This window comes from Trichosporon asahii, assembly GCF_000293215.1.
Source record: "Trichosporon asahii var. asahii CBS 2479 unplaced genomic scaffold scaffold00056, whole genome shotgun sequence".
In the NCBI taxonomy this organism is placed as follows: domain Eukaryota; kingdom Fungi; phylum Basidiomycota; class Tremellomycetes; order Trichosporonales; family Trichosporonaceae; genus Trichosporon; species Trichosporon asahii.
In genome coordinates, this window is record NW_014040868.1 from 203985 (window position 1) to 228450 (window position 24466).

Sequence of the window (24466 nt, forward strand, 5' to 3'; positions counted from 1 at the left end):
TTTTTCAAGCAGAAGACGGCATACGAGATATTGGCGTGACTGGAGTTCAGACGTGTGCTCTTCCGATCTTTCCTATTTCTACACCACCTCTGTAGTCCCATCCACCCCCGCACCCCCGCATCCCTCCGCCATACCTATCTGTTCCCCTCCTCGCCACCGCCTGATCCCTTCAATCTTTGTTCCATCCACCACGCCTACTCCTCCCCACAGCTTTTAACCTGTCAACCAGCGCGCACGTCGACAGCAAACCCCCACCGCCGACGACACCAATCGACTGTCCACCGGGGTCTCCAGCAAAGTCGTCATCGATACTGCTGCCGCCTTCGATCCGTTCCCGCTCCCCCCGCCCAAACTCCCTCTTCTCCACACCGCCCCAGGAGACCTAACAGGCCGGTCGGAGCCCAGAACCGCAAGAACCACGACTCAGATCACCCGCACGCGCGCGTCCACTCACTCCCCCTCCACTGCTGTCACATACGGGAGCAGCAGCCCGCCAACGAGACAACACAAAGCTCGGCGTTTTCCATTACTTGGATTCTCTCTGCTCATTTGGTTTTTGTCGGGCTTGAACACTTTTGTATTCGTCAGCCGTCAGCCAGTCACCCCTGTAGCGAGTAGTAGTCACCCCCCTCAACACGCTTTCAAAGCAAGCTCTTCAACCTCCTCCACCCCTCCTCGCTACTAGGAAAGAATGCTCAAGGGCGTCAAGGTACGTGATAGCTGAGCGATAACCTCTGTGAACATCGCGAACGACTGTCGCGCGCCACCCGCGTCATAAAGCATTCTGGACATAGCGACTGACTGATCAGCACCAGCTTTGGCCATCTTCGGCACAGGCTCAGCAGCCCCAACCGTCCAAGGACGCTGGGGACTCTGATACCCTCGCGCCCTCTTCATCCTTCCTCGGCGGTCCCGCTGACCAAGCGACACCGAGGGCTTCGCAAACCGCCAACCCCTTTGACACCATGTCCGCGCACCAGGGCTCGAACGCACCCACGCTCTCCAAGGCCACGTCGGCTCTCTCGCTGAACGCCCCCAACTCGCCCGCGAACGGAGGACGAACCCCTACGACGGTCGGCTTCGGACCCATCGGAACACCTGGTGCCGCCCCGGCCACGACTGGCGTTACGATCGGAGACACGATGGGCGGCGTTGGAGGACTCGGTTTCGGTCTCCACGAGCCCCCCAAGATGCTCAAGGCCATCAACACTAGCAGCGGCGTGTCTCGGTCCATGGACGGGGCCACGACTCCCACGTCCGCGGATCAGCCCCAGACCCCCTCTCAGAGCATCCGTGGAACGCTCAACGTCAAGCTGATCCAGGCCCGCGGTCTCGCCGTTCAGAAGCACGCCGATGGAGAGGACCCCCAGCCCTACGTCGTCATGCAGTTTGAGCAGAACGAGTTCGTGTCCCGCTCCCCGCACCCCGTCTCCAACCCCTCGCACGTCCCCTTCACGCAATCTCAGCCCCAGCCTGTCAACCGCGCTACGTCGGGCGGACTGGGATCTATCACGCGCGCATTCTCGGACGCCATCGGCCGCAAGAAGAGCAACGACGGCAACCGGACACCCCAGCCGGGAGACCAGCAGCAGGTCGGGTCCTGGTTCGGCAAGCCTGGTCCGGGCGACCCCATCTGGAAGGAGGAGGTGACCTTGTGAGTGACGCCCTTGTTTAGCAGTGACTAACCCTGCCCACAGCGACCTGACACAGCACACGTCCCAACTGTCTGTGTCCATCTACGACAGGAATAAGGCGGGCGAGGGTTTCCTCGGCATGCTCACGATCAAGCCCACCCTCAGGGACGGCTTCACGACTGACCAGTGGTACAAGATTGGCTCGCGCGAGTCGGAGCAGGTCACTGGCGAGATCTGGATTCAGACCACTTTCCACGCGACCCGTAACAAGGTGCACCTGAAGCCGTCCGACTTTGACTTCCTCAAGCTTATCGGGCGTGGAACGTTCGGCCGCGTGTTCCAGGTCCGCAAGAAGGACACGAAGCGTATCTACGCCATGAAGGTCCTGTCCAAGAAGGAGATCGTCGCGAAGAAGGAGGTCGCCCACACGATCGGAGAGCGCAAGATTCTGCAGCGCTCGCTCGAGTGCCCCTTCCTTGTCGGCCTCAAGTTCTCGTTCCAAACCGAGAAGGAGCTCTACTTTGTCACCGACTACAAGTGCGGCGGTGAGCTCTTCTGGCACCTGCAGAAGGAGGGCCGTTTCTCCGAGGATCGCGCGCGCTTCTACATCGCCGAGCTTGTCCTTGCCCTCGAGCACCTGCACAAGTACAACATTGTGTACCGTGATCTGAAGCCTGAGAACATTCTGCTCGACGCCACGGGACACATTGCTCTCTGTGACTTTGGTCTGTCCAAGCCCGACCTCACGAACGACCAGCTCACCAACACCTTCTGTGGAACGACCGAGTATCTTGCGCCCGAGGTCCTGCTCGACGAGAAGGGATACGGCAAACACGTCGACTTCTGGTCGCTCGGCGTGCTTCTGTTCGAGATGTGCTGCGGCTGGTCGCCGTTCTACGCCGAGCAGACGCAGGAGATGTACCGCCTCATCTGTTACGGCAAGATTCGCTTCCCCAAGCACGTCATTGGCGACGACGGCAAGCAGTTTGTCAAGGGTCTGCTGAACCGTAACCCGCAGAACCGTCTTGGAGCCAAGCGCGGCGCCGCCGAGCTCAAGGAGCACCCCTTCTTCAAGTCGATCGACTGGGACGCGCTGTACAAGAAGCAGATCACGCCGCCGTTCAAGCCCATCGTCGACTCGGACGAGAGTGTCGCCAACTTTGACCCCGAGTTCACCAACTCGACGCTGGCCGAGGCAGGTGTCGACATTTACGACGACGACCACTACGCCGGCCCCGAGCCCGGACGTCACCAGTACGTCGGTCCTGGCGGCAGTCTGTCGAACCCGTCCTACATGGGCCAGGCGGGCGGCATGGCGATCAACAAGTCGCAGCGGCCACCGGCACAGAACATCAACGGGTCGCCGCTCACGTCGTCGGTGCAGGAGAACTTCCGCGGCTTCACGTACACGGGCGAGTCGCTCGTGCCTGCGTCGTTCCTTGCGGACCAAGGCATGGGCGACGTCGAGGAGGAGGACAACGAGGAGGCGGTCGAGGACGACGACGAGTACTCGGACGAGGACAGCATGGACGGCCAGCGGACACGCCGACAATCGGACGTTGACATGGAGTAGTGTTTAGTATCACACGAAACCGATAACCTGTTCCCGCGACGAGCGTCCTCGCTAGCGCCAAAGAAGTAACCAAGAGAGAAAAGAAACTCCAAAGTATAATCCCACCCAGAGAACGAGACGACGACGACGACGATGAGACTCTTCACCATCCCCCCAACTCGCAACCCCCCAACCAAAGCATAAACGCATTATGTCGCTCACGCCTTGCGTGAAGCCGCAACTCATTTGCATCTTCTACCCCCTTCTTCTTCTTCTTCTTCTTCTTACTCTTTCTCTACCCTCTCTCGTTTTCCAACCTCGTTTTTAATCAAGCAAGCAAGCAATTATCACATTCACGGAAAGTGTCCGTTTTCCTATTTCTACACCACCTCTGTAGTACCACCACAAAGGTTTGGGCGGCCAGACGCCCGTGTATCTGTTGGTGAAATGGATATCGTGCAGCATGACTTGGCATGAGAGATATGACGTGAGGGGGTGACTGTGCCATGACGATCAGGCCGAGACCGGAATCTCGCCGAGTCTGTGCGTTACAATGAAGCTTATCACGTGATCTCGGCCGGCGCATGGCGCGGAGGAGAAGCCCCGGCCGGGAATGATGAGATTGGGTGGAGGCTGGAGCGAATATCGCCCACCAGGCCAAAGCCGCTGATAGCCTGTGCGGTGTGCGAACGCGGGCCAGTCTACGGTGGGTGAGTTCAGACGACTCGACTGGCTTTTCCGGCACCACTGACCAACTTATTATTGTGTCTTCTCCTTCTCTCCTCCTCTCCCCACCACTCTCCCCTCTCCCCACTCTTTCTTTCCAGCAAGCATGCTGTCGAACTCTGTTTCGCGCGCCCTGCGCGCCTCGACCCGTGTGTCGTCGCGTGCCGCCCTCCCGCGCCCCGCCCGCCTCGCCCCCGCGATGCGCTTCAAGACGACCGACGCCTTCACCGGCGAGAGCGTCCGCAAGCCCGGGCTCGACTCTTCGATCGCCACGATCGAGCGCACCACGACGCCCAAGACGATGCCGCCGGCGTCGCAGCTCGTGTTCGGCCACACCTTTACCGACCACATGCTCACGATCCCGTGGAACAGCGAGAAGGGCTGGGGCAAGCCCGAGATCAAGCCGTACCAGCCGCTGAGCCTGGACCCGTCGTCTACCGTGTTCCACTACGCGTTCTCGCTCTTCGAGGGCCTCAAGGCGTACAAGTCGGAGGACGGAACTGTGCGCATGTTCCGCCCGGACATGAACATGGCGCGCATGAACAAGTCGGCTGCGCGCATCGCGCTCCCGACCTTTGACGGGGAGGAGCTCATCGAGCTCATCAAGAAGCTCGTCATGCTCGACGAGAAGTGGATCCCCTCCGAGAAGGGCTACAGCCTGTACCTCCGCCCGACGATGATTGGCACGCAGGAGGCGCTCGGTGTCGGTCCCTCGTCCGATGCGCTGCTCTTCGTCATCTGCTCCCCCGTCGGCCCCTACTACGCCTCGGGCTTCAAGCCCGTGCAGCTCTACGCTACCACGGAGTTTGTCCGCGCCGCCCCCGGCGGAACGGGCGGCTACAAGCTCGGCGCCAACTATGCCCCCGGCATCGTGCCCCAGGCCGAGGCCGCGAAGCGCGGGTACAGCCAGAACCTCTGGCTCCTCGGCCCCGAGCACGAGCTCACCGAGGTGGGCACGATGAACCTGTTCGTCGCCTTCCGCAAGCCCGACGGCACGGTTGAGCTCGTCACCCCGCCGCTCAAGGACATTGTCCTGCCCGGCGTGACGCGTGACAGCACTCTGGCGCTGGCGCGCGAGCACGCCTCGGGCAAGACGCGCATCCCCGGCCTCCCCGACAAGCTCGAGGTGAGCGAGCGCAAGCTGGTGATGCAGGACCTGGTCGACGCCGAGAAGAACGGAACCCTCGTCGAGGTGTTTGGAACGGGCACTGCGGCGGTTGTCTCCGCCGTCGACAAGATTGGATACGAGGGCCGCGACATTGAGATCCCCTGCGGTCCCCCCGGCCAGGGCATGGGCGACATTGCCAAGGCCGTCCTCGACCGCATGTCTGCCATTCAGCAGGGCGAGATCGAGCACCCCTGGGCCGTCGTTGCCAACGACGCCAAGCTCTGAGCAGACGCTGGCGAACCACGAGCTGCCGAGCGTAGCGAGTGGTGAGTCGGCGGAAGGGCGAGCGATGGCGAGTGCTGAGCCCTCGGGGCGCCCAGCAACCGCGGTCGTGTGATAGCATCGTGATGGCACGGCAGCCCTCCGCTTGTCTCACTCCTGCACTCCGCACACCCTGGCATCGACGCTCTGCGCCGGAGCCGGAGCCAAACGTAAAAACAGACTCGCATAGACCTCACTCCGAGGGTATTGTATGTTAGTTAGAATCGATATGGATTTGGGTCATAGACACGGAGCTGACAGAGCTTGAGCGCAGCTCAGCGCCGAGTACTTGAGAAGTTTGCGATGACGAGGACCTTGAAGAACCGAAGGACCGAGGACCGTGCGCCGGACCACAAACAACGGGCCAACGGGCAAGATCCGGTCACCGTGAGGTCTTGGCAATCATGTCAGATGCGGGGTAGACAGGTGCGGGGGATGTGGAGGTGACTGCCTCGTGTATCTTCTGGCTTGGTCTGGCTGAGAAGCTTAGACGCCGCCGGACAAGGCCTGATAAGGGATGTAGTGGCGGCGTATAGATTGGTGTCAGACAGACACGTGGGGTGCGCCGTTGTCGTTGATTGCGGCGAGAGTGTGCGGCACTGGGACTCTCGTGTGAGTTCTCGTCAATTGCGCTTGAAAGGGAAGAGCATTCCGCGCCCCGCGGCCGAGACGATCGCCATTGCGCTGCCTCACACTTGCACACTTGGCATGCAGCGCAAAGTCTCCGAGCTCAGTCGGCAAAGGCCACTAATACGTAACTCTAATCGACACTCTTGCTCAATACAAACCTGATTAGACACAGAGTAATCCGACACATGCGGCGATGACCGCCCCAGAGTGGAGAACGGTCAGTCGGAATTCGGTCCACACCACTCGGTCATATCCGGGCAACTACGCACTATGGGGAGAGCTATTGCCGGATCGATATATGGGCTGCAGCTAGACAGAGGTGCAGCGAACTTCTTCCCGCACTACCCCTCTCTGCACGACTGAAAGCAACACACCATGGGCAAGGCTGAGATTATGCGCGACTCCCCCGACGACGTCGTTATTGGTACGTATCATCCTATCACTGCGGCGCGAGCGCTCCACTGGCAACGTTACATTGCACGACGCTCAACTCTGCCGCGCTAACACACAGTCGCGGCGAAGCGCACCCCGATGACCAAGGCGAAGAAGGGCGGCCTGGCCAAGGCGCGCTACGAGGACATGCTGTCGCAAGTCCTCTCCGCGACCATGAAGGCGGGCAAGGTGGACCCGAACCTGATCGAGGACGTGTGCGTCGGGACGGTGCGTACGCCGCGCGGCGGCGCGTCGATTAGCCGCATGGCGGCCCTCGCCGCAGGTATTCCCTACACCTCGTCCGTCTCGACGTGCAACCGGCAGTGCTCGTCGTCTCTGCAGGCGATCTGGACGATCTCGAATGAGATCAGGCAGGGCGACATTGACGTCGGCATCGCGGCCGGCTGCGAGAGCATGACGCACCACTACGTGCCCAAGCCTCTGGACCACCCGCACTCCGCGGTCGTCGCCTCGCACCAGCTGGCCTCGGACTGCCTCATCCCGATGGGCCTCACGAACGAGAATGTGGCAGAGGAGAACGGGCTGAGCCGCAAGGAGCTCGACGAGTTCGCGGCCAGCTCGTACCAGAAGGCAGAGCGGGCGCAGAAGGCGGGCAAGTTTGAGCACGAGATCATCCCCGTGTCCATCGAGGGCGTGACGGTCTCCACAGACGACGGCATCCGCTACGGCACCACTGCCGAGAGCCTTTCGGGTCTCAAGCCCAGTTTCAAGGAGAACGGGACGACGCACGCCGGCAACGCGTCGCAGATCACCGACGGCGCTGCAGCCGTCATTCTCGCCCGCCGCAGTGCCGCCGAGAAGCTCGGCCTCCCCATCATCGGCAAGGTCGTGAAAGTGCTCTCTGCCGGCGTGCCTCCGCGCATCATGGGCGTCGGCCCCGCCGTCGCCGTGCCCAAGCTCCTGCAGAAGACGGGCCTCACGCCAGACGACATCGACGTGTTTGAGATCAACGAGGCCTTCGCCGGCCAGGCGCTCCACTGCGCCAGGGAGATTGGACTCGACATGCACCGCCTCAACCCCAACGGAGGCGCTATTGCCCTTGGACACCCGCTCGGCGCCACCGGCGCCCGCCAGGTCGCCACTGGTGCCGCGGAGCTGCAGAAGCGCGGAGGCGGCCTCCTCGTCACGTCCATGTGTGCCGGGACTGGATTCGGCGTCGCGGGCCTGTTTGAGATCAAGGGTGGGAACTCGAAGCTCTGAGCGGTTTGGTGGCATAGGTTGTTGTTTGGTTGTAAACTGTCAGATGAAAAGTGCCGATTTTGGTCCATGTTGCTTTGCACAGAAACTGGGGAGCCGAGGTGTATCTACTCCTCTAGCGTGTGTTAGCTAGCTCCAGGCCGTAGATATCGGGGTGCCGACGACTGGGTAGACGATGGTTTCCCGATAACTCCTGGATAACGGAATACGGCTTCGCAGGCACCGCATAGTACAGACAAGCTTTGACCAGAGTGCGCCTCTGATTGCACAAATAACCAGGCCCAGAGGCACTGCTTCCATGTGCGGAAGTACGAATGCAGCCTCGCGCTTCACGGATGGCCTACTGGATGGTCTCTTGACTGGGGAACCCACACGCGCGCCTGGTATCGGTCCCTTTCGACCCAACATTCATCCCCATCCCCGCAACTACATAACCACTAATGACCTCTGGTACCTCTCCTCTATGCACAACGTCAACGCACAGCTCCCCGTAGCATGCATAACATCCTCAGGCCGCTATTCGACTGAGTGCCCTTCGCCACACGACCCAGTCACGTGCCTCACTCCGCGGCGTTATAGCCCGGAGCCCCAGATCCAGTGACGTCCTTTGCCTGCGTCTGGCCTCAGCCATGACTCGGCGACCAGCGAACGAGCGAGCAAGCAGCTGCAAGAGCTCGTCTGACCTCTGACCTCATCGAGATACAACAACAATCATGGACAAGGAGCGCGTCCCCGTCAACACGGAACGGCCCGAGCGCGGGCCCGTCGAGGAGCTCATCGCGAAGCGTCTCCGCCCTCTGAACAAGAAGGTGGTGAGTAGGACGTGGTCTCATGACAGCTGAAGTATGTGATATTGATCACGAGCTGACACGCAGCAACGAGTGCGCGGCTACGCGGCGCAGGACCCCTCGGCGCTGAACGCCGACCAGCGGAGCGCAGTCGCAAACCTGCCCGTGCTGGAGGGCTCGATCCGCGAGCTGGAAGACCTGATGCGGCAGGTGGAGGAGGCCGAGCTGATTGCGGCCGCGAGGCAGAGGGAGCTGCGCGAAGCGGCCGAGCGGGACTTTGAGTCTCGCGTGGCTGAGCGCGTCGCCGAGGCCCAGCTCGCGCTCGCGGGCAGGTTGGGCGGGTTCCTCTCCCTGCACTCGCTCCTGCGCCCGGCCACCGTTGCCGAGCAGGAACTCACGTTTGCGCCCCTCGACCTCCCGCCGCGCATGGCCGATGCCGTGCTCGCGACAGACATCCTAAGGGTTGCGCGCATGTACGACGACATCATCGAGGGCGGGAAGGCGGCCCAGAACGTGCTTGGCGGCCTTGCGACGGGTCCCAACGAGGACGACGAGGAGGGTGAGTTTTCCCGAGCGAGGGGCAGCTTTTAAAAATACGGCAGATGAGCTGACAGCAGACGCGCGCGTGCACGAGCTCCTCGTCCTGCTCGCCCAGCCCGAGGTCGAGGTGCCCGAGACGCCGATGGAGCCCGCCGAAGACCCCGCGGTCCAGGTCACGCTCGAGGCGCCGGTCAGCATGGGCCGCACAACGCTCAACTTCCTGCAGGAGGACGAGCTCGCGATCCCCGACAACGCCGAGGCGGACTTTGTCGTCGTCGAGCCTGCTTCTGTCCCCGGAAGCGTCCCCGTCGACGTCCCCCCCTCCGCCCCACCCTTCTCTCCTCTCTCACCGTCCTCCCGCTTCGGTGATAGCCAGCCAAGCTGACCCCAGGTTCACGAGCAGACCGGCTTCGACTGGACGGCAGCCGACGGCGCCGAGGACGACGAGACGGCAGCCGCGCGCATGCAGGAGGCGTTCTCGACGGGTGCGGCGGCCACGCCCGAGATCGACGCGACGGCCGACGCGCTTGAGGCCGTACGTCTGGAGGGAGGCGGGGCCGAGACGCCAGCGAGCAGCACGGGCGAGCGCGAGCGCAAGCGCGCGCCTAGGAAGCGCAAGCCGCACAGCGCCAAGCGGGAGAATGGCTCCGCCGCTGCGTCGGGCAGCGAGCAGCAGCAGCAGCAGCAGTCGAAGGAGGGCCAGGCCCAGCGCCAGGGAGGTCAGGGAGGTCAGGGAGGACAGAAGAAGAAGGAGAACCAGAACGGAGGCGAGGGCAAGCCGCGCCAGAACCGTCCGCGAGGACCCAAGAAGGACCCCAAGGACAAGGACGCCCCCAGCGCGCCCAGCGCGCCCAGCGGTCCGGACGAGGACGGGTTCCAGGTCCAGAAGCCGAAGACGCGCCAGGCCAAGCCGGCCGGCAACGCTGGTGGCAGGGGACGCGGCGGGCGTCCCGCCGGTTCCAACGGCAGGCAGGGCGGGGGAAACAAGGAGAATGGCTCCGGCGCTGGCAGCAACAAGCCCCGCCAGCAGGGCAAGGACGCCGATAAGGAGCAGCAGCAGCCCAAGCCCAAGCCCAGCATCTACAAGCAGACGCAGCCTTCGGGCCCGTCTAGCGCACCCATCTTCTAAATCTAGCCTGACAATCAGTAGCCAAGCAGGAGCAACGTCCGTAGCGGGGTATCGTTCAGCATGGGATCCAATGCATATTTAGTTACAAAATGTCTATTGGGTGCTGGCCGGAATTGTGAGACATGGCTTTGTGATCGTCTTGAGGAGTAAGAAACAGTGCAAACAATGAACATTGGAGTATCCTTTACAAGAGAGACATTACAACAGTGAGATGTGACGCAAGATGATGATATGTGGCGAGGGTAGGGGCGCAGGTGATGACGGGCTGGTAGAGCGGCTACTGGATAGACTCCAGGCTCATGTCCTCGCTGATGTCGAGCGCGTTCACGTCAAGGTCGAGCTCTTGCTCCAGCTCCTCCGGGATGGTGTCGAAGGCGATGTTCGATGAGGGCACCGCAGGGGCGAGAGCAGGGTCCACAGCTTCGAAGTCGTCGCTTGCAGTATCGTCGGTGGTGACAGGCTCACCGGAGGCAGGCTGCTCCTTGGGATCAAAAGCCGGCCCATCAACGTCGACGTCCACGGCGGCGGGCTCATCGACAGCAGCAGACTCGATAGCAGCGGCAGGCTCATCGAAGACGACAAGCTCGTCGGCGGCGCCAGGTTCGGCGGCAACGACGGGCTCATCAGCAATGGCAGGCTCATCAGCAGCGGCAGGCTCGTCAACAGCGACGACCTTGTCAGCGGTACCGGCCTGGCCAACGGCAATGCGCTCAGCCACGTTGGCGGCATCGATGGGAGCTGTCTGCTCGCTCTGCTGGGAATAGACTGCCTCGACAGGAAGGCACTCAGCCTCATGGGCAGGAGCATCCTGAGCGCTGGGCCTCGCGATGTCCGCTTCAGCGGTGATGGGCTGGCCGAGCTCCACAGAGAGGGGAAGCTCGCTCGCCTGCACCACGGAAGGAGGAGCAGACTCAGACTCTGCCGATTTGGTAGCCTGCTCGCGTTCGTCTGCAGGTAGGGGCAGATCCATGAGCTCAGAACCAAGGTCAATGGCGGGTGGAGTCTGAACCTTGGGCTCCAACTCGCTGAAGTCGAGGTCGAGGACGCCAAAATTCATCTCCATGTCGGCAAACTCGGGGACAGGCGACGAGGGAGTGGGAGCAGGAGCGGGAGCTGGGGGGCGCACAGCAGTCTTGGAGGCGAGAGCGGGACGGGTTGCCGTGCCGGGCTTGACGCCAGGGCGGGCAGCCGGCTTCGAGGTCGGGGCCACCGTGGTGGGCTTGCGAGCGGAAGGAGCGGGAGCGGCACGCGTAGCTGTAGTACGTGTCTCTGTCTTCGAGAGAACGCTGCGAACACCGGACTTGAGCGGAGCCGACGCAGTGCGAGCGGCAGCTACGGCGGGTCGAGTGGTGACAGTGGAACGAGCCGCCCCGAGCGGCGCAGAGCGCGCAGTGGGCGGGGGCTTGGTGGTGGTTCCTGGTCGGAGAGAGGTGGCCGTCTTCGAGGCGAGAGGGCGCGTCGCCGACGATCCAGGAGCAGGCTTCGCCACAGCAGTGCGAGTGGTAGCCGGAGCGCGAGCCGTGGGCCGAATAGCAGGTGCGCCAGGCCTGGCAGCGCCACTAGGGCCGCGAATGGCCAGGGGCCGGTTGGCGGGCTTCGACGTCAGAGCGGCCTTGGACTTTTGAGCCACCGGAGCGGGTTTAGCCTTGCGGAGGATCGGCTCCTCAACCTCGTCGTCGTCACACAGATCTAGCGTCGGCATCGGGACAGGCTGGAGTGCCTTTGGAGGGCTAGGAGCCGCAACGAAGAGCATGGGGCGCATCTGGCCGAGCTTCGTCATGGTCTCGATAGGGTCAGGAATGCTGTCAGCCCACTCCGGGACATAGGCCACCTCCTTGATAGGTGACGGCGCATACTCGAGCTCGTAATCGGATTCGACAGCCGGAGCCGCCGCTGGTTCCAGTTCGACCTCGGCGATCGAGTCCAACGACAACTCCTGATCCCATTGGTGGTCGGGGGTGCGGACCAGCGAGTTGCGGGATCGACGACGCGTGCGCTGCGCACTAGGAAGGGGAGTGGGTTGCGGCTCAGGCTCAAGATCACGGTAAGGGGCAGGAGTCTTTGCATGAGCGGGTGTTTTAACGGATCGAGGTTTCACAGGTCGCGTCGTCGAAGCGGGTGGCTGAACGTTTGCAAATAGCCGCTTGGGCTTGATGTCATCGTTGGGAGGAGGGGCATCGCTTTTCGGTGCAAGAATATTCCGGTCGATAGTCGCCTTCCCGAGCATGCGTCCGGTTGATGGTCCGGCGACCTGCTTGAGCGCATTACGACTAGGGGTCTTGGACGGCAGTGCACCAGCATTCTCCTTGTCACCTCGTCGACGGACGGTCGAGGGTGCACCGTAGGAGCGGCTGTGGTGCGGTTGGGACTGGGGCATAAACATGGTGGCGTGCTGTTGAAGGTGACCGATTGGCCCCGTTGCCGGTCGTCAAAGGGAAGGCGGGTTCCAGTCGGATGGACGGGCAGGGCAGGATAGTGAGGGTGCGCGCAAGAAGACAAGAGGGTGATGCAAGCAGCGGAAGGACAGGAGAGATGGGTGATTGAGACTAGTGGCGGGGTGGAGTTGGGTAGAGAGAGGAAGAAGGAATGGTGGTGTGGTGAGAAGAGAGACGAGATGCATGTGAAGACTAATAATGTTGTTGTTGACGCCTGGTGCTCGATCGGGCAGGTACGACAGGCAGGGGTGTGGTTGAGAAGGGAAATCAAACGCGCTAGTGCCACATCCACGTGGTCGGCGATATTGCCGTGAACAGGTGACGGGGATCTCCAATGAGCTCGCGACACTGTGCCAGAGCCAGCCAGCAGCCAGCGCAGCCAGCCCAGCCCAGCCCACACACTCGACTAGCAGCCAAGTCCAAGTCGCTCAACCCAAGCCACCACCCACCACTCTCTCTCCTCTCCCTACCATCAAAACGGACCCGCTGTAAGTCGGACACGGCACCAAGGACCCCGGCGCAGACGACGGACATTCAGCCCCGACTGGGCGCGACGACTTTCCCGGGCTCCGGTGCAACAACCGCGCGTAATATGCTGACGCCGTGCTTCCTTGATCCGATCCTGCCATGAAACGAACCTATATTCGCGTGACCTTCGAACGCATTCCATCTCGCGACACTGGACCTGTCACTACCTCGGACGCATGACCTCGCGACTTTTTTCAACGACCTGTAACTGAACGTGCACGCGCTGGGAATTTGTTGTTGGATTCTTGGTCTTCCGGACGATCGTCGTGTGCCTGCTGGTCTCACTTGCAACCGGCCCCGGAACTTCACCACGTCATCTGTCAACCGGCTTTCGTCAATCAACCTCTTCTGCGTTCAACACTACAGCCGCCACTAATCATCATGGACAAGGAGAAGCTCGCCAAGCTCCAGGCTCAGGTCCGCATTGGTGCGTTCGCGTGACTTTGTTGTTGAGGAGGACCGTCCACTGACATTCGTGCTTTCTTTGACTCGCTCGTGCTCCCGTTCGCTACCGCAATGATCGCCTCTCGACTTTTTTCGTGCTTCATGCTCACTCCTTCGGCTATCAACACAAACAGGCGGCAAGGGTACTCCCCGCCGTAAGCAGGTCAAGAAGTCCGTGACCGCTACCCAGGGCGACGACCGCAAGCTCCAGGCTGCCCTCAAGAAGCTCGGCGTCACCCCCATCGCCGGTGTTGAGGAGGTCAACATGTTCAAGGAGGACGGCAACGTTCTTCACTTCGGCGCCCCCAAGGTTGCTGTCCAGGCCGCCCTCCCCTCGAACACCCTTGCCATCTACGGCCCCGGCCAGAACAAGGAGCTCACCGAGCTCGTCCCTGGTATCCTCAACCAGCTCGGCCCTGACTCGCTGGCTAACCTCCGCCGTCTCGCCGAGTCCTACCAGTCGCTGACTGCCCGCCAGGCCCAGCTCAACCAGCAGGCCGGTGGTGAGAAGAAGGACGGTGAGGTCGACGACGAGATCCCCGACCTCGTCGAGAACTTCGACGAGGCCGACAAGAAGGACGACAAGGCCGACAAGAAGGCCGACCTCGACCAGCTCGAGTAAACAAACGTCGTACAATAGTCGTCGCGTCGAGGGTTGCTAGCAGCATTTTATTTGTATCACGTATCATATGAAGCCGTGTTACACGAGATCACAAACTACATGAGAGAACATGAGATTGCGGATCAACCCAAAGGCGCCGTGACGCGCTAAGCCGCGATAGGCAACCGAGTCGTTCCTGGGCGTCACTGTCGCGCCTCTGATGGCCCAGCAACTGCCGGCACGGCCTATATGGTGTGCTATGGTGATGATCGACGAACGCGCAAGAGATCGAGGCGCTTTACTGCATGCGCCTAGTTGCCCTATGCATCGCTGACTGTGCGGGCGGGACAACCACCCTCCTGTTTCCGCACCCAATGACGCACCGAACGATTGAACATGGTATGAGATGCCATCTAAATGATATATGGTTACAACAAAGCTCGGCCGTCCTACTGGCTCTTGCGCGCCTTCTTCTTCTTCCTCTTCTCCGCCTCCTTCTCCTCCTTCTCGGCCGCCTTCTCCTGCTCCTTCCTCGCCTTCATGTCGCGGTACATCCGGATGACGCGCTCGCGCTCCTCCTCCATGATACGCTTCTGTCCCGCGTTGAGGGGGATCTTGGAGCCGATCTCGCTCGGCGTCTTCTTCGCCTGGCGCATCTTGGGCAGCTGCGGGGGCGCGAGCGCAATGTCATTCAGGCGGCGGCGCTGCGGCGCCTCGGCAAACGTCCGTTCCTCGGGCTCGGGGGAGGGCGAGGGCTCCTTCTTACCCGCCGCGCCTGCCGGGAGGGGGTTAGACGAGAACGAGGAGCCGGGCTTGGGCGGCGGAAGACCTGCCTGAGCTGCAGCACGACGCGCCGCCTTCTCGGCCTTCAGGGCCTGGATCTGCTGCCCCTTCAGCGCCTCCGCCGACTTGATCGCCTTATTCACGCTCCCGCGCATGAGCGCCTCGACGCGGCGGTTGTACTCGCCCAACGTCTCGTTGGGGCCGATCTTGGGGATCTCGGGCTTGCCGGCCTTCTTCTTCCCGCCCTCCTCGCCAGAGGCCTTGGCCGCCTTCTCCGCCTTCGCTGCCTCCTTGTCCGCCTCTGTTCGGATCTTCGCGGGCTCGTTCGCCTTGGAGTCGTCGGAGGACTTGGCCGCCTTCTTCTCCTCGCCGCGCTTCCGCTTCAGAGTGTGCTCGCCGGTGTCCTCCGAAGTCACACGACCCTGCTTCCTGAAAGCGGCTTGGACCTTGGCCGCGTTCAGGATGCGGAGAGCTCCCTTTGGCGTGTCGTCCTTCATGGAGGAGGGCGCGAGGTTGTACCCCCTGATCGTCAGCTTCTGGTACATGCCACACAGCTGCTTAGTCCACGGCCAAGTCCTCAACACCTCCGGAATCCAACAAAGCGCAAACTCCAAATCTTATCATCTGCTGGCTACCCGCAGGTGCCATTAAGAAATCATGAACGCAGCGCTTCGAGATCGAGAGTCGGTGAGGGTGAACACAGCCGAGCAGACTCACTTCTTGTTCCGCGCCTCCTCACGCACAGACCGCTTCGCTCCTGTTCATGTCAGCTGACTTTCCGTTCTTCGCAACTGTACACCTACGTTTGTGAGGCATGTCTGTCTATCGTCGTCGTGGTGGTTGATGTTGACACGACCCGTGTCTTGTGAGCGCAGGTGGCCAAAATCTCAGTGACCTCCACCGCCGCCTGCCGCCGGATCTGGACGCACGGAAGCAAATTTATCGTGAACTGATATTCTCTCCTCAGAACCTCTGCATGGAGACCGCGCCAGACGTGCGAGCGCCGGCGTCTGTAACATGCACGAGCTGCTTCGTAGAAGCACTAAATAGTACAACGGGCATTATCAGACGTGCAGAGGGCTTGGCACTCTGATTTGCTGAGTGTAGATTCCCGTTTTCCCGGTGTGAGTCTGCTCTCGAACTTTTCTGACAACTGAGAACTGATACGTGCTGATGATGAGTGTTCATACATAGCGACTGCTGTCTAGTGCGTCGCTCGGGGTGCCCAAACTGCCCCTGCCAAAACAAGTGTCTATCCACCACAAACTCTGCATGACTACAGATAAACGTCTTAGACGGTAACGGCCCAGACGCGGATGAGGTTGTCGGTGTAACCACCGAAGAGGGTCTGGCCGTCGGCGGACCAGGCGAGCGAGGCGCACTCGGGCTTGCGGGCCTTCTCGGAGAGCTCGTTGAAGTCGGGCTTGAGGTCGTCGACGATCGACTTGGACTCGAGGTCGAAGATCTTGATCGACGAGGCGGTGGCGGCACAGAGCCAGTAGCGGTTGGGCGAGAAGACGAGCGAGTTGACGATGTCACCGGCCTCAAGGGAGTAGAGGTGCTTGCCCTCGTTGAGGTCCCAGAGCATGACAATGCCGTCCTTGCCACCGGAAGCGGCGAGGGATCCGTCGGGGGAGACGGCGAGGGTGTTGATGTAGCCGGTGTGGCCGTAGTGGTTGGTCTTGAGCTTGCACTTGGAGAGCTCCCAGACCTGTTTCTGTCAGCTATCATTCCCGTCAAAAGGAGCTGGTTCAATGGGGGATCAGAGATCTTGGTGGATAGTGTTGTCTCATCGGGCAAGCCCTCTGAAGTAGCAAATATAATACAAATCATCATTTCCCAACCATTGCAGATACTCACCTTGACGACCTTGTCCCAGCCGGCCGAAACGATGACGGGGATGACGGGGTTGGGCGAGAAGCGGACGCACGAGACCCACTCGGAGTGGCCGTCGTCAACAATGTTGAACTTGCACTCGCCGAGGGTGTTCCAGAGCTTGATGGTGCGGTCACGCGAGGCCGAGACGATCTGACGGTTGTCGGCGGAGAACGAGACCCTGTTGGTCAGCTTAGAACTCGCAGATTTCAACGAAACTGCTGGCCAGGAGCGGGGAGCCAATTACAGCGTGGCTAAACAGAGATTTGGTCCGTATGCTCCAAAAATCCCAGAAATCCATGCGACTTGCAGCATAGCCCCCGCAGCCCGTCCAGTTCCAGCAGAAGATACTCACGAGAGGACGTCACCGGTGTGGCCGACGAACTTGCGGGTGGTAAGGCCGGTGTTCAGGTCCCAGAGACGGAGGGTCTTGTCCCACGAGGACGAGAGGGCGAACTGGCCGTCCGACGAGATGACGACGTCAGAGACGAAGTGGTTGTGGCCGTGGAGGATCTTCTTGGGGAAACCGAAAGAAGACTCGTCGCGGGTAAGCTGCCAGACGATGATGGTCTTGTCTGTGAGATGTCAGCGGGTCGCTCCTTCACCGCTCGAAAAATTCGCCCAGCGACTTTCCAAGCAGCCGTTTTTCGTACGTACCACGCGAAGCGGTGAGGATCATGTCGGGGTTCTCGCTGGAGGTAGCGATGGCAGTAACCCAGCCGGCGTGGCCGGCAAGGGATCCCTTGAAAACGAGAGGCTCGCCCATTTTGTCTGTTTTTTGGTGGTGGTGGTGTGGGTTGAGGTGTAAGAGATGTCTCTCGTAGCACAGTTTGGATTTCGAGATACCCCACACGACGGAACCAAATCTGCCCCGCAAAGCGGAACCAATTTGACAGTTTCGTCCTCCGGCATTTGCGGTATATCGCCGGCCCACCCAGGTGGGTGCCTGAGGTGGCGGAAGACTGTGGCATTGCGGCGGATTTCGGTGCAACGTTGTGATAGATGCATTCTAAGGTCCTGGCTCCTCTGCCACCTAATCTAGTGCTAGTTACGGCTGCATGTTTGTTCGGTGCTGGGTTGAACGACCTCCGTGGGGAGATGGTTATGGATCGGGTTCTCGGGCTCGTGCGGGTGTGTGTGCTGGTCCTATGTGAGGTTGGTTGCTCGTCTGGTTCTGGCCCCCGTGTGCATCCGCCTGGTCCAATGATTGCTGACGCTCGATCGCGTCCGAGTGTTTGTCCTTGCAGTTTAACTTGTGCGTAGAGTCGATCATGATCCCGTTGGCGCCCGTGTTCTCGTTGTGATGTATGTTCATGCTCGTTCATCGTGCTCTTGCTTCGATCTAACGGAATCCTTGTTCATGCAGAAAAAGTGGTTCGAGCGGAGACATGGTGGCGTTGGAGGCCTTGTTCGCTGAGTATATGCTGACCGCGCCGGGACTTTGGTTCGTGTGGATGTGATTTGCTCAGAGCTTGCGCGCGTTGTCGTTCTTGTTCCCCCGGGACCCTGGCAATGGTGGATTGTGCTGATACACTGTCTGTTACGGTACGTTTGTTGTTGATACAGTTGCAGTTCTTGTTACAGTATTGTCGATAGAGGAATTCTTGCTTTCGTTGTTATTGTTATTGCTACAGGTGGTTGGGACCGCTCGATGTGTACCGTTCTCTCCCTCCTTTTCGTTCGGAGCCCCTCTCAAGCACGGTCTCGCTCAGGCTCCACGGATGGCGTTGGGTGGTGGTTGGAGCCGTGTGCTTAACCGTGCTCCTTCCCTCCTCCGACCCAGCGGTCCGGCGCGACTACGTCTGGAGCAACATTGGCCGGAACTTCGGCAGCGAGAGACGCCTCAGCCTGCGCGTCACCCTCGCCGCCTTCTTGCCCACGGCGGTGAGCAGCTTCACCGCCTGCAGAGTGAGGCGGGCGAGGAAGCCTCGCTCGGTTCGCGACGCCGAGGGACCGCGGAGCCGCCCTGGTGTGGCCTTCTTCGCCACCCCCCTCCACTGGTAAGGGTGGTGGCGCTTGCTGGTTGACCTGGGCGAGCGGACAGCGTGCAGAGGTGCGGAGTCGGGGCGGAGGAGGGCCACAAGGCGGGGGTCCAGCCCACTCCTCCTCGCGCGTGTCGCGTCCGACATGGCGTGGTCGCCCTCTCCGTCAACCTCCACCGCCTCCGCCTCCTGGTCCATCCTCTCCTCCTGCTCCATCTGCTCCTCCTCATCCATCTGCGCCTCTAGCTCGCCCTCCTCAACAAGAACGTCCTCCATCAGATCCTCGTCGATGAGCATCCCGTCCTCCGGCGGCACCGCGCCTGAGGAGTCGCTCGCGAGCTCGTCCGGCGCTTGCTCCGGGCTGGCGGGGTCAGCAGGGGCAACGGTGAATGGACAACATACCTGTCAGCGACGTGAAGTCGCTTCGGGGGCTGCGCCTCGGGGAAGTAGGCAGCAACGAGGAAGCCAGGGAGGTTCTCGCCGGCCGAGGCCGAGAACTGCTCAGCCGACCTCTTGCTCAGGCGGCCACTGGCGCGCCAGTCTGCCTCCCGCTCCTTCTTCAGCTTCTCGAGCCCCTCTCGACAGAGTCGCGCCGGCTTAGGTCGACGCCACCTCCCAACCGTCCACGCGGCGCTCTCGATCGTCGGGAATCCGATGAAAGGCTTTGCCGAGCTCGCGAGCTTCTCGGTCGCCTCAGACTCCTCGCGACTCTCCTCTTCCTTCTTCTCCTCCTTCTCGTCCTCGCAGGGACTGACGACAGTCTGGCTCCGCTGCGGAGTGCTGACACCCCTGCTGGTGTACAGAGCGGCGCAGTCCTCAGCCTCCGACCCGGTCCAGTACCCGCCATCCTCGCTGTCGTCCGAGTCTGAGTCGCCGTCTGATCCTTCGTAGGCAGTGACGTACTCGTCACTGTCCGAGTCAGACTCCGAGTCGGTTGAGACGTCCTCGGCCGCGGTTCGCGTTCCCGCCTCCGAGTTCAGCTCGGTCGAGGCACCCTGGACCTCGGGGCTGGCTCCCGTCGTGACGTCCGCAGCCGCGCCGTCGGTATCGCCGGATGGGGGAAAACCCGTTTCACAGGCGCGGACCTTGGCACAGAGGTCGGCTGCGACCGTCTCCGGGAGCTCGGCAGCGGGGCGCTCGGCCGTTTGCCGGTCGTTGCCGATCTCAGGCTTCTCGGGCTGCTCGAGCTTCTTCTCCTCCTCAGACCCCTTGGGCTTCGGCTTAGCTTGCACCTTCTCGGGGATGCATGACTGCACTTGCTTCAGCGGCCAGTGCTTGTACCGGTCGCGAAGCTTGACGGCGGGGGCAGCGGAGGCGGTCACAGCACTGACCTGAGCCTGCTTGTTGACCGCATCGCCAGAACCGTGCTGAGCCAGTGCCTCCTCGGAGACGCTGGTGTCAGCCTGCTTCAGGCCGCCCCACTCCTGGAAGCGAGCGAGAAGGTTGGCGAGGGCGTGCTCGGAGCTGGAGGCGGCGTTCTCGTCCTCAGACTTCTCTGGCGAGGGCTCTTCGATGGTAGGTGATCGCTCCTGCTGAGGCGACACCGGCGATTCCGGCTGCGCCTCGAGCTTCTGTCGATTCGCAGGCTCTGGCTGCTCCTCGGGATCTGGCTGATCCTGCGGCTCCGCAGAGATGCTAGGCTCAGCTTGCTTCACGGACCACTTCCGGAACTGCGCGCGAAGCTTGGCGGCAGCGGCCTCGGAGATGACGGGCTTGACCGCGGTTTCAGCATCGTCATCCGAGTCGTCCTTCTCCGCGAGCTCCTGTGGCTTCTCGGAGTCGAACTCCTGCTGCTCCGTCCCTGCGGGCTGCGTCGTCTGCTCTGGCTGCTGCGCCGACTGCTCCTCCTGCTCCTCAGAGACAGCAGGCTCGGCCGGCTTGACGATCCACTTCCGGAAGCGGGCGCGAAGGCTTGCGGCAGCGGTTTCGGAGATGACTGGTTTGGTCTCGGGCTCCTCCTCCGACGATGACGAGACTTCGTCGTCCGCAGACTCGTGCTGGGAGTGGGCCACCTGCTCTTGCTCGGTGTCTGGGGTCGCCTCGGCGTCCGCGTTGACACTGTTGTCGACATCGGTGGCGAGAACAGGCTCGGCGGGCTCTGCACACGTGGTCGAGTCTGGCTCGGCGGCGGTCGGGGTTGGCGCGGGCTCGGTCGGCGTGGCCTCGACGGCCGCGTCGTCATCGTTATCGGAGGCTGAGAAAGCGGCAAAGCGCTCGACGAGGCTGTCCATGAGCGCGGCTGCGATCTTGGCCTCGACCTCGGCGAGAAGATCAACATTTGCGTTGGCGGGTGCAGGGGTGTCGGTCGCGTCGTCGAGTGGTTGGGGTGCGGTGCTGACCGCCTCGCTGGTGGTGGCACCGTCCGCCGCGGCGGGGTCGGTGGCATCGGCAGTGTTCTTGTGGACATTGGCGCTCTCGTTCGCGCTGGTGCTGTCGGGTGTGCTGGTGTTCTTGTCAACCGGAGAGCCAGAATCCTCGCTGTTCTTGCTGCTGTCGGGAACGGCGGGCATGGCGGGCGTGGTGGTGTCGACGGGAGTGTCGACGGTAAAGTGGCTAGAGGGTTCAACGGTGACGGCTGCGTCAGTCTCGTCGACCGCGGTAGGCTTGTCGTTCTCGGCCCGAGCTGCATCAGGCGCGGGAGTCGACATCCTCATACTGTGCAGGGTGCGGGTGAGGTCGTCCGCGGTGTCGGCGGTGGGCTGCGGGGCGTCGTCCTGGGGAGTGACGGTGGGTTGCTCGGTGTTATCCACGGGAGTGGCGGCGGCGTCGGGGCTGGTAACGACTGGCTCGGTGGTGTGGGTGGCGCCAGTCTCGGGCACGGGCGCAACGTCATCGGCGTGAGAGACGACAGCGATGGACGTGACCTCCGCGGAATGCTCGTCGCGGATAGTGATGGTCGCACCACTTGCAGTATCGACCGCCACGTCCATGTTCTCCCGCTCCATGCTCTCCGGAGCGCTGACGACTGTAACGGGCTCGGCGTCGGTCTGAATAGGGATAGGGCCGGCAGTGTCGGTGGCGCTCGCGGCGGCCAGCGACAAGCCTCCGAATCCGGCAAAGAGCCCCTGCAACTCGGCCTGGGCCTCAGCCTCGCCCACGGCCGTGATGGACAAAGGGCTGTCCGTGTCAACCGCGATCGACTCCGATGCGGTCGAGAGTGGGAGGTGCTCGTCAAGGTACGTTTGCGCCTGCGCAATGTCGTCGAGCGTGATGGGCTCGCTGGCTTGGGTGGCGTCGACGAACTGGAGACGGGCGCTTTGAGTCATGGGCTCATCGACTTGCGCGGTGGAGAGGTCGCCAGCAGCGCCAGTCTCAAGCTCCATCGCCTGCTGCTCTCCGATCCAGGTGCTGAACTGCTGCAGCTGGGTCAGCGAGAGGGTGCTGAGGTATTCCTCTAGGTCCATGCTCGCGTCGCCGGTTTCGGCAGTGCTGGTGGTATTGGTCGCCATGAGTTCTGCTCCGAAGTCGGAGGCGACGGGCGAAGGGTCTGCGACGATGCTCACTGCATTGTCGCTGGTTAAGGGAGCGTCGGTCGGGCCGAGAGTGAGGTTGTTCGTGATCGCGAGGAGTTGGTTGACCTCGGCAGGAGTCAGCTCGGGACCGTCCGTATCCATCGCGTCGCCGTTGGTACCGGTGTGGCCAGCACCGACGCCACCAGTGACGAGTGGGGAGCTGAGCGCCGGGTCGATGAGGCCATCGGGGAAGCCCTGCTGCGCACCGCTGACAGCACCGAGAGGCGCATTGGGGGCGCTGGAGGAAGCGGTAGTGGACGGGGCGGTGGGCGGGTAGAGCGACGAGAGGAAGTTGCTCGGCTGCTCAGGAGTGTCCGAGAACGTCAGGCTGTACAGGCTCTGGAACTGCTCGGTGGTGAGCGGCGTGGACTCGTCAGAGTACGAGGAGTCAAGGTACGGGTCCGCGGTGCCGGGAGTGATGGGGGTCGAAAAGTCAAACTCGGACAAGTCGAGGCTCGCAAAGTCAAAGGTCGAGAAGTCGATGTTGTTGACGTTGACGCCGGCGTAGTACGAGTAAGGGTCTTCGGTGCCCGATACATCGAAGGCGACATTGGGAAGCAGCGAGAAGTCGTACTCGCGGGTAAGGGGGCGTGTGCTCGGCTCGGCAACATGCGCAGGGGCAGTGGCTGAGGGCACCTGGAGAGTGGCGTAGGGATCGGCATACGCTGCAGGCTCGGTGGCCGTGTCCGCCACAGCGGGCTCCAACGGTTCGGTGATCACGATGCTGGGAACAGAGGGAAGGACGCTCTGCTGCTGTTGGGTGATTAGCTAAGGCGCCACAACTGTTGACTTACGTTCCCCTTCGCGGTCGGCTGAGGAGCGACAACGTTCTCCGAAGAGGCAGCCAGCGCGGCGAGACGAGCGGAACGCCTAGTAGGCAGGCGACGGGTGGGCCTTGAGACTGAGGCCGTGGGAATCGGAGTCGCGGTGTCGGGAGCAGAGGAAGTAGGCTGCGGCCCAGGAGTGGTGGGCTCGACGACCATAGGCGCAACAGGGCCGAGAGAAGTGCTGGGCAGGGTGGTTGCTGCGGGCTGGGAGGTGCCCTCGGCAGTCGTCTCAACAGTACCAGGCGACGGGGTGCCACCCTCCATAGAGGCAGACTTAGCACGGCGCGTGGGCAGCTTTGCCAGTCGGCGCGGTCCCGTCTCGACCTCCTTGCCCTTACCTTTCGCCTTCGAGTACTGCTTGGCAGCCTGGACATCAGCGCTCTTGATTTTGAGCATGATGGGGCTGGCGGAAGAGAATGCCGGAGTTCCCGACGATGGCCCCGACGAAGGGACTGTGGCGGAGGCACGAGCGGCAGCACCAGGGAAGACGGCCGGCGCGGTCGTGTGGAAGCTGCCCATAGAGTCCGGGAAGACGGCCGGCGCGGGAGCGCGAGACGGGCCAGCGTGGGCGGTGAAGGGTGAGGGCTGCTTGTTGAGGTACGCGCGAGAGGGCGGCGGAAGAGGCGGAGGAGGCATGGAGGGGACGGGCGGAGGCGGCATGGCGGGAAGAGGAGGAGGAGGCATGGACGACTCGGGGTCGGCCGCAGACTTGGGGTCGGACTCGTCCTCCTCCTCGGAGTCGGTGTAGTCATATCGGCTGTCAACGACACGCGTGCCATCGCCCGAAGCATAGCCGTAGTCGAAGTCCTCGAAGTACTCGTCACAGTCGCCGTGGTACTCGATCTCCTCCTCGCCCTCGGACTGCTGATAGACGCTGGCAGCGGGAGACTCAATGACGGGCTGAGCGGTGGAAAGGGGCGTTGCCTCGTCGTCCGAGCCGCGACAGAGTTCCATATCATCGTCGCGCTCCGTGTCCCCGGGCGAGCGGTTGAGGTACAGCGCCGGCGCCGAAGTAGAGCTGGTGCTGGGACCGGCGGCAGAGTCGTGCGCGTCCAGCGCCTCCTTCATGAACATGCGGAGGTCGATGAGATCCTCATCGCCCTCCATGTCCAGCTGGCGGCCGAACATCATGGCCTGTTGCGCGTCGAGGACGTGCGCGAAGGAGACGGTCGACGAGACGGTGGCCGTCGCGGGAGTGACGGCTGGTGCGGCGGGGGTGGCCTTGGACTTGGCGGCAAGCCGGGGCTTGCGCTGCGGGAGCTTCGCCAGGCGGCGAGGGGTGCTCATGGCGGATAGTTGTTGGTTTAGGTGTGTCGATCGAGTTGATCCAGAAGGTCAAAGCTCGGGGACCTTGGGAGTTGATGTTGAAAAGAGGTCCTTGATGATCGCAGAGATTAGCGG

At 62.1% G+C, this 24466-nt stretch overlaps 9 protein-coding genes across 9 annotated transcripts; 5 read left to right on the forward strand and 4 right to left on the reverse strand.

Annotated features, from left to right (window-relative positions):
- Nucleotides 1-691: 691 nt before the first annotated feature.
- On the forward strand, nucleotides 692-3207 carry A1Q1_03406 (protein kinase Sch9; the record flags this gene model as incomplete). The annotated part of the gene is made up of 3 exons (XM_014323204.1): nucleotides 692-709; nucleotides 816-1654; nucleotides 1698-3207. 3 exons carry the CDS (start codon nucleotides 692-694, stop codon nucleotides 3205-3207), a joined length of 2367 nt encoding a protein of 788 aa, XP_014178679.1.
- Nucleotides 3208-4111: 904 nt separating this feature from the next.
- On the forward strand, nucleotides 4112-5305 carry A1Q1_03407 (branched-chain-amino-acid aminotransferase 2; the record flags this gene model as incomplete). The annotated part of the gene is made up of 1 exon (XM_014323205.1): nucleotides 4112-5305. One exon carries the CDS (start codon nucleotides 4112-4114, stop codon nucleotides 5303-5305), a length of 1194 nt encoding a protein of 397 aa, XP_014178680.1.
- A 1041-nt stretch (nucleotides 5306-6346) lies between these two features.
- A1Q1_03408 (uncharacterized protein) lies at nucleotides 6347-7624 on the forward strand (the record flags this gene model as incomplete). Its single annotated transcript, XM_014323206.1, has 2 exons — nucleotides 6347-6395; nucleotides 6483-7624. The coding sequence occupies 2 exons, from the start codon at nucleotides 6347-6349 to the stop codon at nucleotides 7622-7624; spliced, it is 1191 nt and encodes a 396-aa protein (XP_014178681.1).
- Nucleotides 7625-8334: 710 nt separating this feature from the next.
- A1Q1_03409 (uncharacterized protein) lies at nucleotides 8335-10078 on the forward strand (the record flags this gene model as incomplete). The annotated part of the gene is made up of 4 exons (XM_014323207.1): nucleotides 8335-8433; nucleotides 8497-8968; nucleotides 9012-9262; nucleotides 9341-10078. The coding sequence occupies 4 exons, from the start codon at nucleotides 8335-8337 to the stop codon at nucleotides 10076-10078; spliced, it is 1560 nt and encodes a 519-aa protein (XP_014178682.1).
- A 277-nt stretch (nucleotides 10079-10355) lies between these two features.
- A1Q1_03410 (uncharacterized protein) lies at nucleotides 10356-12461 on the reverse strand (the record flags this gene model as incomplete). Its single annotated transcript, XM_014323208.1, has 1 exon — nucleotides 10356-12461. The coding sequence occupies one exon, from the start codon at nucleotides 12459-12461 to the stop codon at nucleotides 10356-10358; it is 2106 nt and encodes a 701-aa protein (XP_014178683.1).
- Nucleotides 12462-13422: 961 nt separating this feature from the next.
- Nucleotides 13423-14107, forward strand: A1Q1_03411 (uncharacterized protein; the record flags this gene model as incomplete). The annotated part of the gene is made up of 2 exons (XM_014323209.1): nucleotides 13423-13468; nucleotides 13620-14107. The coding sequence occupies 2 exons, from the start codon at nucleotides 13423-13425 to the stop codon at nucleotides 14105-14107; spliced, it is 534 nt and encodes a 177-aa protein (XP_014178684.1).
- A 428-nt stretch (nucleotides 14108-14535) lies between these two features.
- A1Q1_03412 (uncharacterized protein) lies at nucleotides 14536-15366 on the reverse strand (the record flags this gene model as incomplete). Its single annotated transcript, XM_014323210.1, has 1 exon — nucleotides 14536-15366. One exon carries the CDS (start codon nucleotides 15364-15366, stop codon nucleotides 14536-14538), a length of 831 nt encoding a protein of 276 aa, XP_014178685.1.
- A 794-nt stretch (nucleotides 15367-16160) lies between these two features.
- On the reverse strand, nucleotides 16161-17510 carry A1Q1_03413 (G protein beta subunit-like protein Rkp1; the record flags this gene model as incomplete). The annotated part of the gene is made up of 4 exons (XM_014323211.1): nucleotides 16161-16580; nucleotides 16730-16925; nucleotides 17100-17319; nucleotides 17402-17510. The coding sequence occupies 4 exons, from the start codon at nucleotides 17508-17510 to the stop codon at nucleotides 16161-16163; spliced, it is 945 nt and encodes a 314-aa protein (XP_014178686.1).
- A 986-nt stretch (nucleotides 17511-18496) lies between these two features.
- Nucleotides 18497-24352, reverse strand: A1Q1_03414 (uncharacterized protein; the record flags this gene model as incomplete). The annotated part of the gene is made up of 4 exons (XM_014323212.1): nucleotides 18497-18772; nucleotides 18994-19087; nucleotides 19129-22991; nucleotides 23033-24352. The coding sequence occupies 4 exons, from the start codon at nucleotides 24350-24352 to the stop codon at nucleotides 18497-18499; spliced, it is 5553 nt and encodes a 1850-aa protein (XP_014178687.1).
- Nucleotides 24353-24466: the final 114 nt, after the last annotated feature.